Source organism: Stenella coeruleoalba (genome assembly GCF_951394435.1).
Source record: "Stenella coeruleoalba genome assembly, chromosome: 9".
Classification (NCBI taxonomy): Eukaryota; Metazoa; Chordata; class Mammalia; order Artiodactyla; family Delphinidae; genus Stenella; species Stenella coeruleoalba.
Genome location: NC_137155.1, coordinates 68,199,227 through 68,212,170, shown reverse-complemented (window position 1 = coordinate 68,212,170; position 12,944 = coordinate 68,199,227). Strand labels below are relative to the sequence as shown.

Below are 12,944 nucleotides of genomic sequence, written 5' to 3'. Positions count from 1 at the left end.
GTCTCGCATGGCCAGCCATTTCTCCCCTCCCCAGCTCCCACCTCTCCATACAGACTGCCACCTGCTCTGACCTGCCTCAGTGGTTTCTATACTTTTTCCCCATATCTCCTTTCTCCTGTCCATCTGTGTAGCCATAGTTCCCTTTCAGAAACTCATACCAGATGATGTCACTCCCACCCAGTTCCTTTATTCACATCCCAGTTGTTTTATTCTGTTTTGGGGGCACACTCCAGGCCTTGTGATCTGGCCCGGCCCACCTGCCTGGTCCCATCTCCATATTTCTTCACTCTGCTTGGAACCCACTTTCTCCTCTTCCTTTCTGAACCTAGTTGACCCCCATGCACCCTTCAGGGCTCAGTTGAACTCTCATTTCTCCAGAAATCTTCTATCTGTCTCACCCACCCCATTATTACTCTCATTCTTTGGCTTTTTACTTCTTGGATAACCTAACACATCTGTAATAACTAAAGAATTGGTGATTTAGTTGTTTAATGTCCGTCTCCTACCCTCATCCCAGAAGGAAAGCCTCAGAGAGCAGGGGCTATATTTATCTTGATGACAGTTTTATCTTAGCTTCTGTAACAGTGCCTGGTACATAATAGTTGCTTGGTAAACGTTTCGTGAATACTAGGTACTGGGTCATGGCTAGGGATCAGGATGGAGCAGCAATAGCTATTGAATAAATGATGTGCATTAAAGAAGGAAAGTTTTATTACAAAAGCAACTTTTGAGCTAAGGCTGAGCATGAACATGACAACAGAACAGTGTTCAGTGCTGGAGTCCCAGACCAGGAGCAGAGCACAGTTGACAAAAGTAAAAAGTACACCTAAGGCCAGGCCTCCTTGTGCTGGTAGCCCTGTGGCAGGCATTAAAAGAAATACGAGACTTCTAACCTCACTCCCAAAAGAGATCAAGAAATCACTAAGAGAAGACAGGCGAACACAGATAAAGGCACTTTCCCACTGATGGATACTTTGCATTCCTTAGGATTTTGCTTTAGGTGCGGGGTGTGGGAGGGGATTGAATCCACTGGGTAAGAACAACACAGAGAGATCATCCTTAGCCCTGTATTTTGTTTTCTTCTGTGATCCTGACTTTGTCTGCATGGCATGTAGCCCCTAAGTCATCTGTGATCCTTTCCATTCTGAATGTTGTCTGTCCTCTAATGTCTGAAGGGCTTGTTTGCAGGTTCTGTTCCTGTAACATTGGCAGTTCAATTCCTGGTGGCTTTGATGACAAAGACCTAACCCAGCTCTGATTTCAGGGCTTCCTGTGCGGCTGGTGCTTCCCTGCAGCCAGCAGCTCTGCTACATGCAAAGCTGTGCCCCAGCTGGACCTCTTGCCCACCTGGTTTACCATCTCCCCGTCCTGAGGCTGCCACAGAGCAGCTGCTTAGGTGTCCTTGCTGATGTCCAGCCCACGCTGGGACAGTTTGTGGAGAGTGGCCAGCAACCCTGCATGCCACCACAGGACTCACAGACCTCACTCCCGTGGGGACAGATGGCTACAGGGATTGTTGTCTAAAGCTTTGTTGATAGAGGAGGCAAAGATGACGACTTTCCTCGAAATCAACCACAAGGAGGAAATTCATCAGCATTTTTTAGCTGCTTCTCCTCCTTCCTAGCCCCACGCCCACTGGAAATTGCTATCAGGAGCTGGCTTTATCCACTCAAGTGTGTACAGGCAAAACAGAAAGTGAGACACAATACAGTGAGCTTTATATGAGATACATAATATGAATGTTTTGACCCTTTCAAGGATAAGAGCTGTATAACGGATACTGTTGTTAAATGTTTAGGAAGTTAGTGTTTGTTCAACTATGGGTTTCCTTTTTTCTTTTTTTAATTAATTAATTAATTTTGGGGGGCTGTATTGGGTCTTCGTTGCTGCACTCGGGCTTTCTCTAGTTGCAGCGAGCCGGGGCTACTCTTCAATGTAGTGTGCTGGCTTCTCATTGCGGTGGCTTCTCTTGTTGTGGAGCACGGGCTCTAGGAACATGGGCTCAGTAGTTGTGGCTCGCGGGCTGTAGAGCACAGGCTCAGTAGTTGTGGCACATGGGCTTAGGCACTCCATGGCATGTGGGATCTTCCCAGACCAGGGCTCAAACCCGTGTCCCCTGCATTGGCAGGCGGATTCTTAACCACTGCTCCACCAGGGAATTCCCTTCTTTTTCCTTTGAGCCTTCTTGATGAATCCAGGTATTTTCTTTTAAAGGTAAGCGTTAGCATTTTAACCAGTCAGCTTGTTGGGCATTTACCCATCCATTCTATCCTGTGCATTGGCTGATACTGCCCTACTAATGGAGAAGCAGCAAATCTACACACCACACATGAATTATTTGTCTACCTTACTTACTTTTTTGGCAGTAGAGATTTTCTTAACAGTTGGCTGCAAATTGAATTTTTAGACATCAAATCCCACTGGCTGCAAGAACATATCAGATAAGCTTTATCTTCCTTTCTAATTAAGCATCACTAGACAGTGACTCCTGTCATTTAAGCTTTCAGTTTCCTTTTCTTGGTTCTTTTTCTCAAGTAATTGATTTGTAAATAAGTATTTAAGTTCCCCGGTCACGCTTCCTGTTGAAAGGAAGCCTGCAATGAATTATTTTACAAGTTTGGGTTTTAATACTCCGTGTTCGTTTTCTTAAAGTGAAGTGTGCCTGTGCCTTATGTGGTTTGTTTTGATGGTGAACCTAAGGCCATACCTCCTTGTGCTGGTAGCCTGGTGGCAGGTGTTAGAAGAAATATGAGACTTCTAACCTCACTCCTAAAAGAAATAAAGAAGACAGTAAGAGAAGTCAGGCAAACGCTGCTGAAGGCCCTTTCCGAATCGTGAACACTTTGTTTGCATTTCTTACGATTTTCATTAGGATACAGGGTCATATACTTTTTCACCTATGGATATACCTTATTTTATTGTCTAGGAATCCAGTGCATGGTTAAACTGAGTGGGTGAAATTGGCCATCCTTGTCTTATTTTTGATCTTAAGGAGAAAGCATTCATCCAATCTTCTACTATTATTATGTTAGCTAATGGCAGGCATTTCATTAATGCCCTTTATCAATTTGAGAAAATTACCTTCTATTCTTATCTTCCTGACAGCTTTTATCATTAATGGATGCTGAATTTTGCATTTTTCCTACATCTACTGCTAATATGGTAAATTACATTGATTGATTGACTTTCAAATGTTAAATCAATTTGCATTTCCAGGATAAATCCTGTTTAATCATTGTGTGTATGTGTGTGTGTGTGTTATGTTAAAATTTTATAAGGATTTTTGCATCTGTGTTGATGAGAAATGTCAAATCTGTAGTTTTGTCTTGTAATGTCTTTGGCTAATTTCGGCATAGATAGTGCTGGCCTCATAAAATGAGTTAGTTGTATCCCCTGTTTATTCTATTTTCTGGGAGGATTTGTGCAGACTTGATACTCTTTCTTCCAATAACTGCTTCATAGAATTCACAGAAGCCACCTGAGTCTAGAATTCTCCTTGTAGGCTCTTAACAGCAAGTTCAGTTTCTTTAATAGGTATAGAGTTATTTAGATTATCCACTTTTCCTTGAATGAGTGAAGTGGAATTATAATTTATTGCAGACTCTTTATAAGACACATGGTTTTTTATAAACCAAAATTAATCCATTTGAATTGTTGCACAGATGACATCTTTTAGAAAATCGAGCAGAGCAGGACAGGGGCTGGTGCATTTGTAAGTACACATCTCGTAAATAATATGCCCATTATTGGCCCCCGGTAGGCACTAATTTTGTGCTCATGACATCATGTTGAAAAATAAACCTTCAGGACAATAAGCGTATTCACTGTTACTTTTTCAAAAGATTGAAATATATACTGCATAAGTCAATTTTTAGATTACTGTTACCTTACTATTTCAAATACTAATGCCAAGTTAGAGATCGAGATAAGACTTCCATTTAAGGGAGGATTGACACATGTGTTTATTATTCACAGACTGACTCACTGAAACTTATTTGTAGCCCCCGAATCAGTACTGTGGCACTTTTATGTTCATTCACGGGCATGCACAGAGTAGTGAGCACTTTGAGTTCCGGGATGCACACATTCCCAGCTGAGGTCGAGCAAGGCGATGCTCTGCTTCCGTTTCCACTCACGTGGGGATGAGCAGAGGGCAGAGGCAGCAGAGGGCAGGAAGCTCCAGCTCTGGGGCCAGTTTAATTCCCAACGCTTATCCCTGTTAGTGGGGCTCCCTCAGGCAGGTCACTTCACACTTCTGAACCTCGTTTTCTCTTTTGTAAAATAAAGAAAATAGAATCTACCTTGATGAGTTGATTTTAGGATTTCAGATTGTAATCTCTGTGAGGTATACACAAGTACCTATATATTTCTCCTAGGAGAAATGATTCCCTTTTCGCCATTTCACTGTTCCCAGTGACTTTTTAGGAATGAACTACCATGCGTAAGAGGAAATCAACTCTATGTATCTTTCTTCCCTGATGAAAGTGAATATGAATATGAGCTTTAGATGTTAAACAAAACTTGCTTTTAAGATAAACCTCATCTGGTCCTGAAGTAATACTTATTTTATATATTGCTGGCATTGATTTGCTAAACTTTTGAATTGTGGTTTCATATCTATGGTCAGTAAAGGAATTTTTAAAAAATATGGAATCTCACAAGTTCAGGAGAGTGGGAGAGGAGATGGCAACACATAAGAGATATCAACAGTTTTACAAAGTCTGACAGCAGACAAGAGAAGGCTGAAACACAGACAGGTTTATGGAGTTGGAGCAGAGCCAAGGAACAAACTAGTTTATAGCACAGAATTGCAGAAAACTCAGGATGGTATCAGAAAGGATCAGGAATTGAAAATATGAGGTATCTCTGAAGATTAAGGGTGCTAGAAATTTTTTAAATCTTTAGAAGGAATATTTAGTATCCCATCCACCCTACCTCAATCCCGCCTCTATTTTAGCAAAAAATGGAAAGTTTACTCTCTAGAGTAAGTCAATGAGACATGCCTGGATTCAGAAGAATCAGACAATGCTAAGTTTGGGGGGTGAGGCTCCACACTGTAAGCAGATTAAACAGAGGGACCCCTACCAGCCACTTCCCCACCAGCCACTTACCGTCTTGATTCCACATTACCCAGAAAATGATGGGTTCATGCTCCCCAGAGAGGAGATTAGCAGATTTCTCTCTGGAGAAACTGACCAGCCCAAGAGCAGACATCTCAGATTCTGAAATTTGGGGGTCCCCTGATGATGGGGTCCCCATCTGCATGTCTCACCTCCTTGTGGTGAAGCCTCATCAGTCCACAAGCTTACCTAGGCACACAGGTATTTTTTTTTTCCCAGTTAGCATTTCAGTACCTCCCTTGAAAAGATGAAGGGACAATAAAAGATCACCAAATACTGGAGAAAAACCTCTAATGTGAAAGGCAGAGGCCAAAAGGAAGAAACAAACAAACAAAAAGAACTTGAAAGACAAAGATAATTAAGGGAGAAAAAAAATCAAAAAGTTGTCTCTGATTTCCCCAGAGAGAGAAGATAGTGTATCCATGAAACAAGAATGGGAAGCTATAAAGAGATCATTCAGAGAAATAAAGACGAATGGCTGCATAATGAAAACGCAACACCTCTTGTTTGAAAGTTATTAAGAATTTCATGATGGCTGCAGCAGAACATTACACCAAGTGTCGACTGAAAAACAAAAAAACAAACAAACAAACAAACAAAAAAGCGCACAACCCCAGAGCTGTGAGTTAAGTTTTATTTGGAGCAAAATGAGGACCATAGCCCAGGAGACAGCCTCCCAGATAGCTCTGAGGAACTGCTCTGAAGGTAGCAGGGGAGGTCAGTATATATGTGATTTTGGCGGGCGAAGGGGGATATGTGCAGTCAAGCACACGTTTTGGTAGGAGGTGGCTGCTAAGCACATGTCTCTGTTAATGATTTTAGTGCTTTTCTAGATATGAGAAGATGTAAGAAATTGGTCTCATAAAATCTTCTCTTGAAAATATCTAACTATCTGAAGGCCTGTTCTGCCAGTTTTTCCCAGAGCACAGAGTGCTTCATTCCTGATCTCCGCCCTGAACTCCTTTCAGGGTGTGTTGAGGGTCAGCGACTGCAGTGGCTAGTGGCTTCATCCTTGTAGAGGCAGATGGCGAGAAACAATTTTTCGTCCACACAAGCGCGGGGCCTTTGTGGGCACAGGGATCTGTGTGACTGCACAGGTTGTATGGCCACAACACTGGACTTGGAGATGAGAAGGACACTTGGAGATTAAATATATGATAGTGTAAATAAGAAAATTGAATAGAGGGGTTGGAAGGTAAAGTAAGGAAATTGCCCAGAATTTTAGACAAAAGATGAAAAAAATATTCAAGAAAAGTAGAAGACAGCTGAAGAGATTCATGACGTGAATGTAGTCAGAGTTCCAGACAGAGGACAGAAGAAATAGCGGGAAAGAAATAATCCTAGAAATAATTCAAGGCAAGTTCCCAGCACTGAAGGACATGGGTTTATAGAGTTAAAGAGTCAAGGCAAGTCATATAGTCATGAAAGTTTGAATTACCAAGAATAATTTCCTGAAAGCTTTCAGAGAGAGAAAAACAAAAATACAACAAAAATCTGATCTTGGACAAGGGGTTGGAAGTCAGGATAACAGCAAACGCAAAGTGTTCATTTAGCCAGAAATTGTATACAGCTCTTTTGAGAGGCTGGGGAGAAGAAAAGGGGGTGAAAAAACTAAATTCTCATCTACCATGTTAGGAAGTCAGTCGATGATCCGTCTCAATGAAAAATCTGGAAATAGCAAGAGAAGTGTGCCATTTAGGTATTGGGAAGTAAAAAAAAACAAAAAACCCAAAAAACCACCTATTTCAATAAAAGAGTCAAAGGTCTCGCAAGTGCAGGAATCATGGGTTGGGGAACAGACTACTGTTTTTCAATATCAACCTTGTAGAGCTAGTACCTTTCTAACTACATGTATTAATAATTTAGCAATTAAAATTAGATTAAAGAGTAGATAAGGATTTGCACGAGGTTTGCACGGGACTCTTCCATGTGACACTAATGCTTCTTCTCCTTCCAGATTCCCGGTATATTCTCTTACCTGTCGTGTTACATCACCTCCACATGCACTTGCAAGAACAGAAGGACCTGATCATGTGCGCTCGGATCCTTAGCAACGTATTTTGTCTCATCAAGAAAAATAGCTCAGTAAGTAAATACAGGTTATAAGATGTAGTTCCCATCAAATGGCTTCTGGAAATAAAATTTTAAAAGTCTTCAGATAAACCACACCAAAGAGTCATCCTTTGAGACTCTCACTTTTATTTCCAGCTGCTTTGGACTTTTTACTTTTCTTCTAAAGGAATGTTTTTTTAACCTTGTGGCATCGCTGTAACCCCAAATAACCTGGGTTTCCTAAACTTGTATTTCAAGAAAGAACTGAATACCCAATGAGAAAAATTAGAAATCTCAAAGCCTCCCACATGTGTCTTTAATCTTGATGAATGCTCTGTGGCGAGAATAAATTATTGCTTGCAAAGACAGCCTGTTTGGGCCCATTATGTGAAAGATTGCATGATGATGGTCCAAGCTTGGCCGTGAGCCTTGGGCCCAGCCCCCTGGAGATAGAGAAAGCAAAGGAGAGCCTCAGGAGCCTGCGGGTATCTTGCACCACAACTGTTACTCACCCGACAGTAATCACTCAATTGTTATGGCAGTAATCATTCAATTGTTATGGCTTTAGGAATTCCTGTCGTGTTCCTGACTCTGGAGGCAATACAACTGCGCTAGACAATGCAATGTCAATAGAGAAAAACCACATGCTTGCTTATAAACAGGGACAACTCGGAGTATGCATGTTCATGGCTCAGGGGTCTGATGTGAAGTCAACATATGAAGTATGCCCTATTCAGTTCTGTCAATCTGCATCTGTTCACTAAGGAGCCTCATCTGTAACAAGCTTTACAAAGCAGGGTTTGGCAGTGAGTGCTAAGATTCATTTCTCTGTCTCCCTTTTACTGCTATGCTACAGTTTCCCCATTTTTGTTCCTCTGACTTATGACCTTCTGAAGAGCTCAGCAGTCAGCTAACATGGACTTCCAGTGGAGGTGGTGGAGATAGGGCCCCAGTGCTGTGGGAACAGAGTTGGCCCTTGAGAGAAAAAGGCCAGAAGCTCTGTGTCTAAAAGTGTAGTACGATAGCACAGGGAACTCTACTTAATACACTGTGGTGAACTAAATGGGAAGGAAATCTAAAAAAGAGGGGATATATGTATAACTGATTCGTTTTGCTATACAGTAGAAACTAACACAACATTGTAAAGCAACTATACTCCAATAAAAATTAATTGAAAAAAATAAATAAAAGTATGGTATAAGACACCTGCATGGGACGGACCATTGCTTTTTACACACCCAATTGAATAAAGCATAGCTACGCTGGGCCTAGTTAGAATGTTTTTGCTAACTCTTAACTGCTGAGAGTTAAAAGTAAGTTCAGAAGTTCACTGCAGAAAACTGAAAACATCAGGTGATAGTAGAGGTGATTTTTTTTTTTTTCTCCCATTGTTAAAGTTGCAGTCAATTTTTGTACTTATCTGATAAGGAATTCAGAGCAGAAACTCTGCTCTGGGGGAAAATCCTTAGTAGTTTTCTTACAAGTGTAAGAAAGTTTATCATAAAATCCTAGCCAAAAAGCTCTTTTAAACTCATACTTTCTAAAAGTTTTCATTGCAAAGGCAATCTCCTTGGTACAAAGTATTTATAATCATAGTGCTTCGTCTGGTGCAGGTATAATAACTCAAATCCACTACATACAGTCAGTGCAGAGCAATTTGCATTTCTCACTCAAGTCCTGGGGGCTTAGATAGTACTAATTTTGCTTTGGGGAAGCAGTCCCACCATGACCAATGACATTAAGTCCAGTCTGTAACTAACTATTCACCCAGACTGAATGCTGTTTGCTAACCTTTACATGTAGGGATTTTAAAAAATCATTTTTATAGAAATAGTCATTTGCACTTAAAATAGAGTTTTGGAAAATGACCTGTGCAACTCCAGTAATGAGAAGAGTAAATGTAAGCACAAACTGAAATCAAAAAATTATGGACTCTTAAAACCAAGAGGGACGTTTAGTGAAGAATCAGGCCCAGAAAGGCAAACTGACTTGCACAGGGACACACACCATGTTAGTGACATAGCTGGTGTTCTGAATTAGTCTGGGGTGCTTTCCACAACATCACTCAGGTGTATCTTGTATCTCAGGTACCCACTGCACAGTGGAGTTGCATGCTCTTGGATAAGCTGTTAACATCTCCGTGCCCTTTGTTATCTATAAACAAAGGTCATTCACTTAGGTGATTTAGGAGAGGTCCAGGTCTGTCAAGCTCTCGAGTTCTCTGACTCTTTGATTCTATATTTGGAAATGTGCTTTTTCCCCTTTTCCAGTAAAGAGAGGTTAATATATACTTTAAGCCACAATTTCCTGAACACATTATTTTTTTTCTTAAGGAAAAATCTGTGCTGGAGGAAATAGATGTGATAGTGGCCAGCCTGCTGGACATCCTGCTGAGGACCATATTGGAGATCACCAGTCGACCACAGCCATCCGGCTCCACCATGCGTCTCCAGTTCCAGGATGTCACGGTAAGGCCGTAAAGCAAATGGCACACCAAACAGCATAGTTGTGCTTGTTAAAGCCTCAGTTGCTTTGAGGCTGGGTTGCTGTTTATAAACAGCATATAAGATATTTTTAATATAAGATATTTTTAATTACAGAAAGGCCAAATTGGCACAGTTTATTTTCACTTTGCCCAATTTAAGTTAACCTGGTTCTAAATCCCCAGTCTTCTTGATAACTTTTCATTCTTTTTTTTCATCTATCAAATTGCTTGGGGAAGTGAGAATAGTGAAATAGAGCAATAGCAGCTGGGGGTCCTGAGTTCTGATTCTGAATTTTTCACTATGACTAGTAAGAATCTTAATTTGGGGTAGGGTGAGGGGGGCTCAGTTTCCTCAGCTATGAATTGAGAAAGTTTGACTTGGTAACTTCTAAGATGTCTTCAAGCTCCACTATTATGAATCTAATATAACATGATTTATAAGAAATATTAAGACATAATTTATGTGATAGTTCATTTGTGTATATATTTATACGTGTGTGTGGAGAGCGCGACAGAGAGATACGTAGATGGATGGATTGGTACATAAATTGATTTCCATTTAAAACTCACATTCAATTGATCAAACTTTTTTTTTTTAGGTCTGATTAAGAACATTCTTCCAAATACCATTTGCAAAAATGGCAGTAGATGCTATAGTTTTCATATATAGATTATTTACAAAAATGTCAGCATTTTGCCATTATTTTTACAAATTGTGCATTAGAGAACCCCTGTCTTAAGAATGTTTGCCTAGCCCCTGATGAAAATAATTTTTGTTTTTACTTAAAAAAATAAAAAGTCCACCCTGGCTCTCCTGCCAGAGTTGAATGCTTAAGGATGGCCATCTTGCATTGAATTTTATTTTCTCTGCTTTCAGAGCTAAGATTTACCTGATTCCTCCTGCCAAGCCCTGGGTTTGGGAAGTAAAGTTAAATTCTTTCTTTTAACAAACTAAGGTTAAAGAGAGTATGAAAAAACTTCCTAATATGTGTAATAGCTGTACTGCCTCATTAAAAGAAAAGAAGAGCAAGCAGTTAATTTCTCATGGTCTGATGGAATTTCATGTGTAAAATGCTGCCTACCTCATAGGGTTGGCTTTGTGTATTTAGCTATTATTTGGTTCATAGTAAATGGTCAAAACGTCGTTTTTTCCTGAAAACCACTGGAGTTCATTATGGGTTTGAAAGTTTGGGGGGTTTTGTTTTGAATTTTTTTGTTCTGTCTTTTCATGTTTTTCTGAACTTTTTATTTTGCAATAATTGTAGAGTCACGTGCAGTTGCAAAAAATAACATAGATATTCCACGTGCCTTTTCTCCAGTCTCCCCAGTGGTAACCTCTTATCGAACTATAGAACAGTATCACAACTAGGCTATTGACATTAATCAAGATGCAGAATATTTCCATCACCCCAGGAATCCCCCATCTTGCCCTTTTACAGCCAAACTCACTTCCCTCCCATCTTCACCTCCTTCTTAAGCCTGACAACCACAAAATCTATTCTCCATTTCTATAGTTTTGTCATTTTAAGAATGTTGTATTTGAGTCACTTCACTGTACGGCAGAGATTGGCACAACAATGTAAATCAACTCTACTTCGATTAAAAAAATTAATTAAAAAAATATTGTACGTGGGCTTCCCTGGTGGCGCAGTGGTTGAGAATCTGCCTGCTAATGCAGGGGACACGGGTTCGAGCCCTGGTCTGGGAGGATCCCGCATGCCGCAGAGCGACTAGGCCCGTGAGCCACAACTACTGAGCCTGCGCGTCTGGAGCCTGTGCTCCGCAACAAGAGAGGCCATGATAGTGAGAGGCCCGTGCACCGCGATGAAGAGTGGCCCCCGTTTGCCACAACTAGAGAAAGCCCTCGCACAGAAACGAAGACCCAACACAGCAAAAATAAATTAATTAATTAATAAAACTCCTACCCCCAACATCTTCTTTAAAAAAAAAAAAATGTTGTACAAATAGAATCATACAGTATATAACCTTTTGTGATTGGCTTTTTTTTTTTTTTAAGTCAGCATAATCCTCTAGAGATTCATCCAGGTCATTGTGTGTGTGTATCTATATATAATTTGTTCCTTTTCCTTAGTCAGTAGTTTTCATGGTATGGATGTACCACAGTGTGTTTAACTATCCCCGTTGAAGGCCATCTTGGTTGTTTCCAGAATTTGGCTGTTACTAACAAAGCTACTGTAAACATTTGTGTGCAAGTTTTTATCTAACCATAAATCTTCATTTCTCCAGGTTAAATACTCCCAAGAGTATGACTGCTGAATTGTATGGTTGTTGCATATTTAGTTTTGTAATAAATGGCCTAACTGTTTTCCCTAGTGGGTGTATCACTTTACATTCTCATATACACAGTGTATGATGAATGATCCAATTTCTCAACACCATAGTCAGCACTTGGTGTTTTCACTTTGAAGAGTGGAGAGGGGATGGGGGCGCTCTGATAGGTAGGTAGTGACATCTTATCATGATTTTGATTTGCATTTCCCTAATGGCTGATGATGCTGAACATCTTTCACATATTTGCCATCTATATATCCCCTTCAGTGGGATGTCTTTTTATGTCATTTTCCCATTTTCTGATTGGATTGCTTTTTACTCTTGAGTTTGGAGAGTTCTTTATATATTCTAGATCCTTGTCCTTCATTGAATATGTGGTTTACAAATATTTTCTCCCACTCTGTAGCTTGTTTTTTTCATCCTTTTAACAGGTCTTTTGTAGAGCAAAAATTTTTCATTTCAATGAAGCCCAATTTATCAATTTTTCCTTTTACAGGTCATGCTTTTGATGTCAAGCTGAAGAACTCTTTTTGTCTAGCCCTGTATCGTGAAGGCTCTCTCCTAGTTCTTTTTTCCTAAAAAGTGTTAGAGTTTTCTATATTACGTTTAAGTCCATGAACCATTTTAAGTTGATTTTTGTATTAGTTATGTCAGATAATTTTAACATCTCTATCACCTCAGTGTTGACATCTCTTGTCTTTTTTCATTCAATTTTATATCTTGATTTTGGGTATGATGAGTGATTTTCAGTTGAAATCTGGACATTTTTGTATTATAAGACTCTGGATCTTATTTACACCTGTTTCAGGTGGCTTTATGTCACGTGACTTGGCAGGGTAAGGGGTTGGGTGCCAATTCATTATGGCCAGATGGAGGTAGAAGTCCAGGTTCCTCGCATTGTCTTCACTGACACAGACCAGTTGTCATGAAAGTCCCTGCTCCCTATCTTGCTGTCCGCTCTGGAGAGAGATGTTGGGTGCCTCATCACAGCCTTG

The 12,944-nt window shown here is 40.3% G+C and overlaps 1 protein-coding gene across 3 annotated transcripts in view; it reads left to right on the top strand.

Annotated features, from left to right (window-relative positions):
• DOCK4 (dedicator of cytokinesis 4) overlaps window positions 1-12,944 on the top strand; it is a 485,013-nt gene that overhangs the window by 366,131 nt on the left and 105,938 nt on the right. For all 3 annotated transcript variants that reach the window (XM_079931089.1, XM_079931088.1, XM_079931087.1), the window contains 2 exons: window positions 7,078-7,205; window positions 9,506-9,640. In XM_079931089.1, the coding sequence (XP_079787215.1) occupies window positions 7,078-7,205; window positions 9,506-9,640 (263 nt within the window). The remainder of the gene's footprint in view (window positions 1-7,077; window positions 7,206-9,505; window positions 9,641-12,944) is intronic.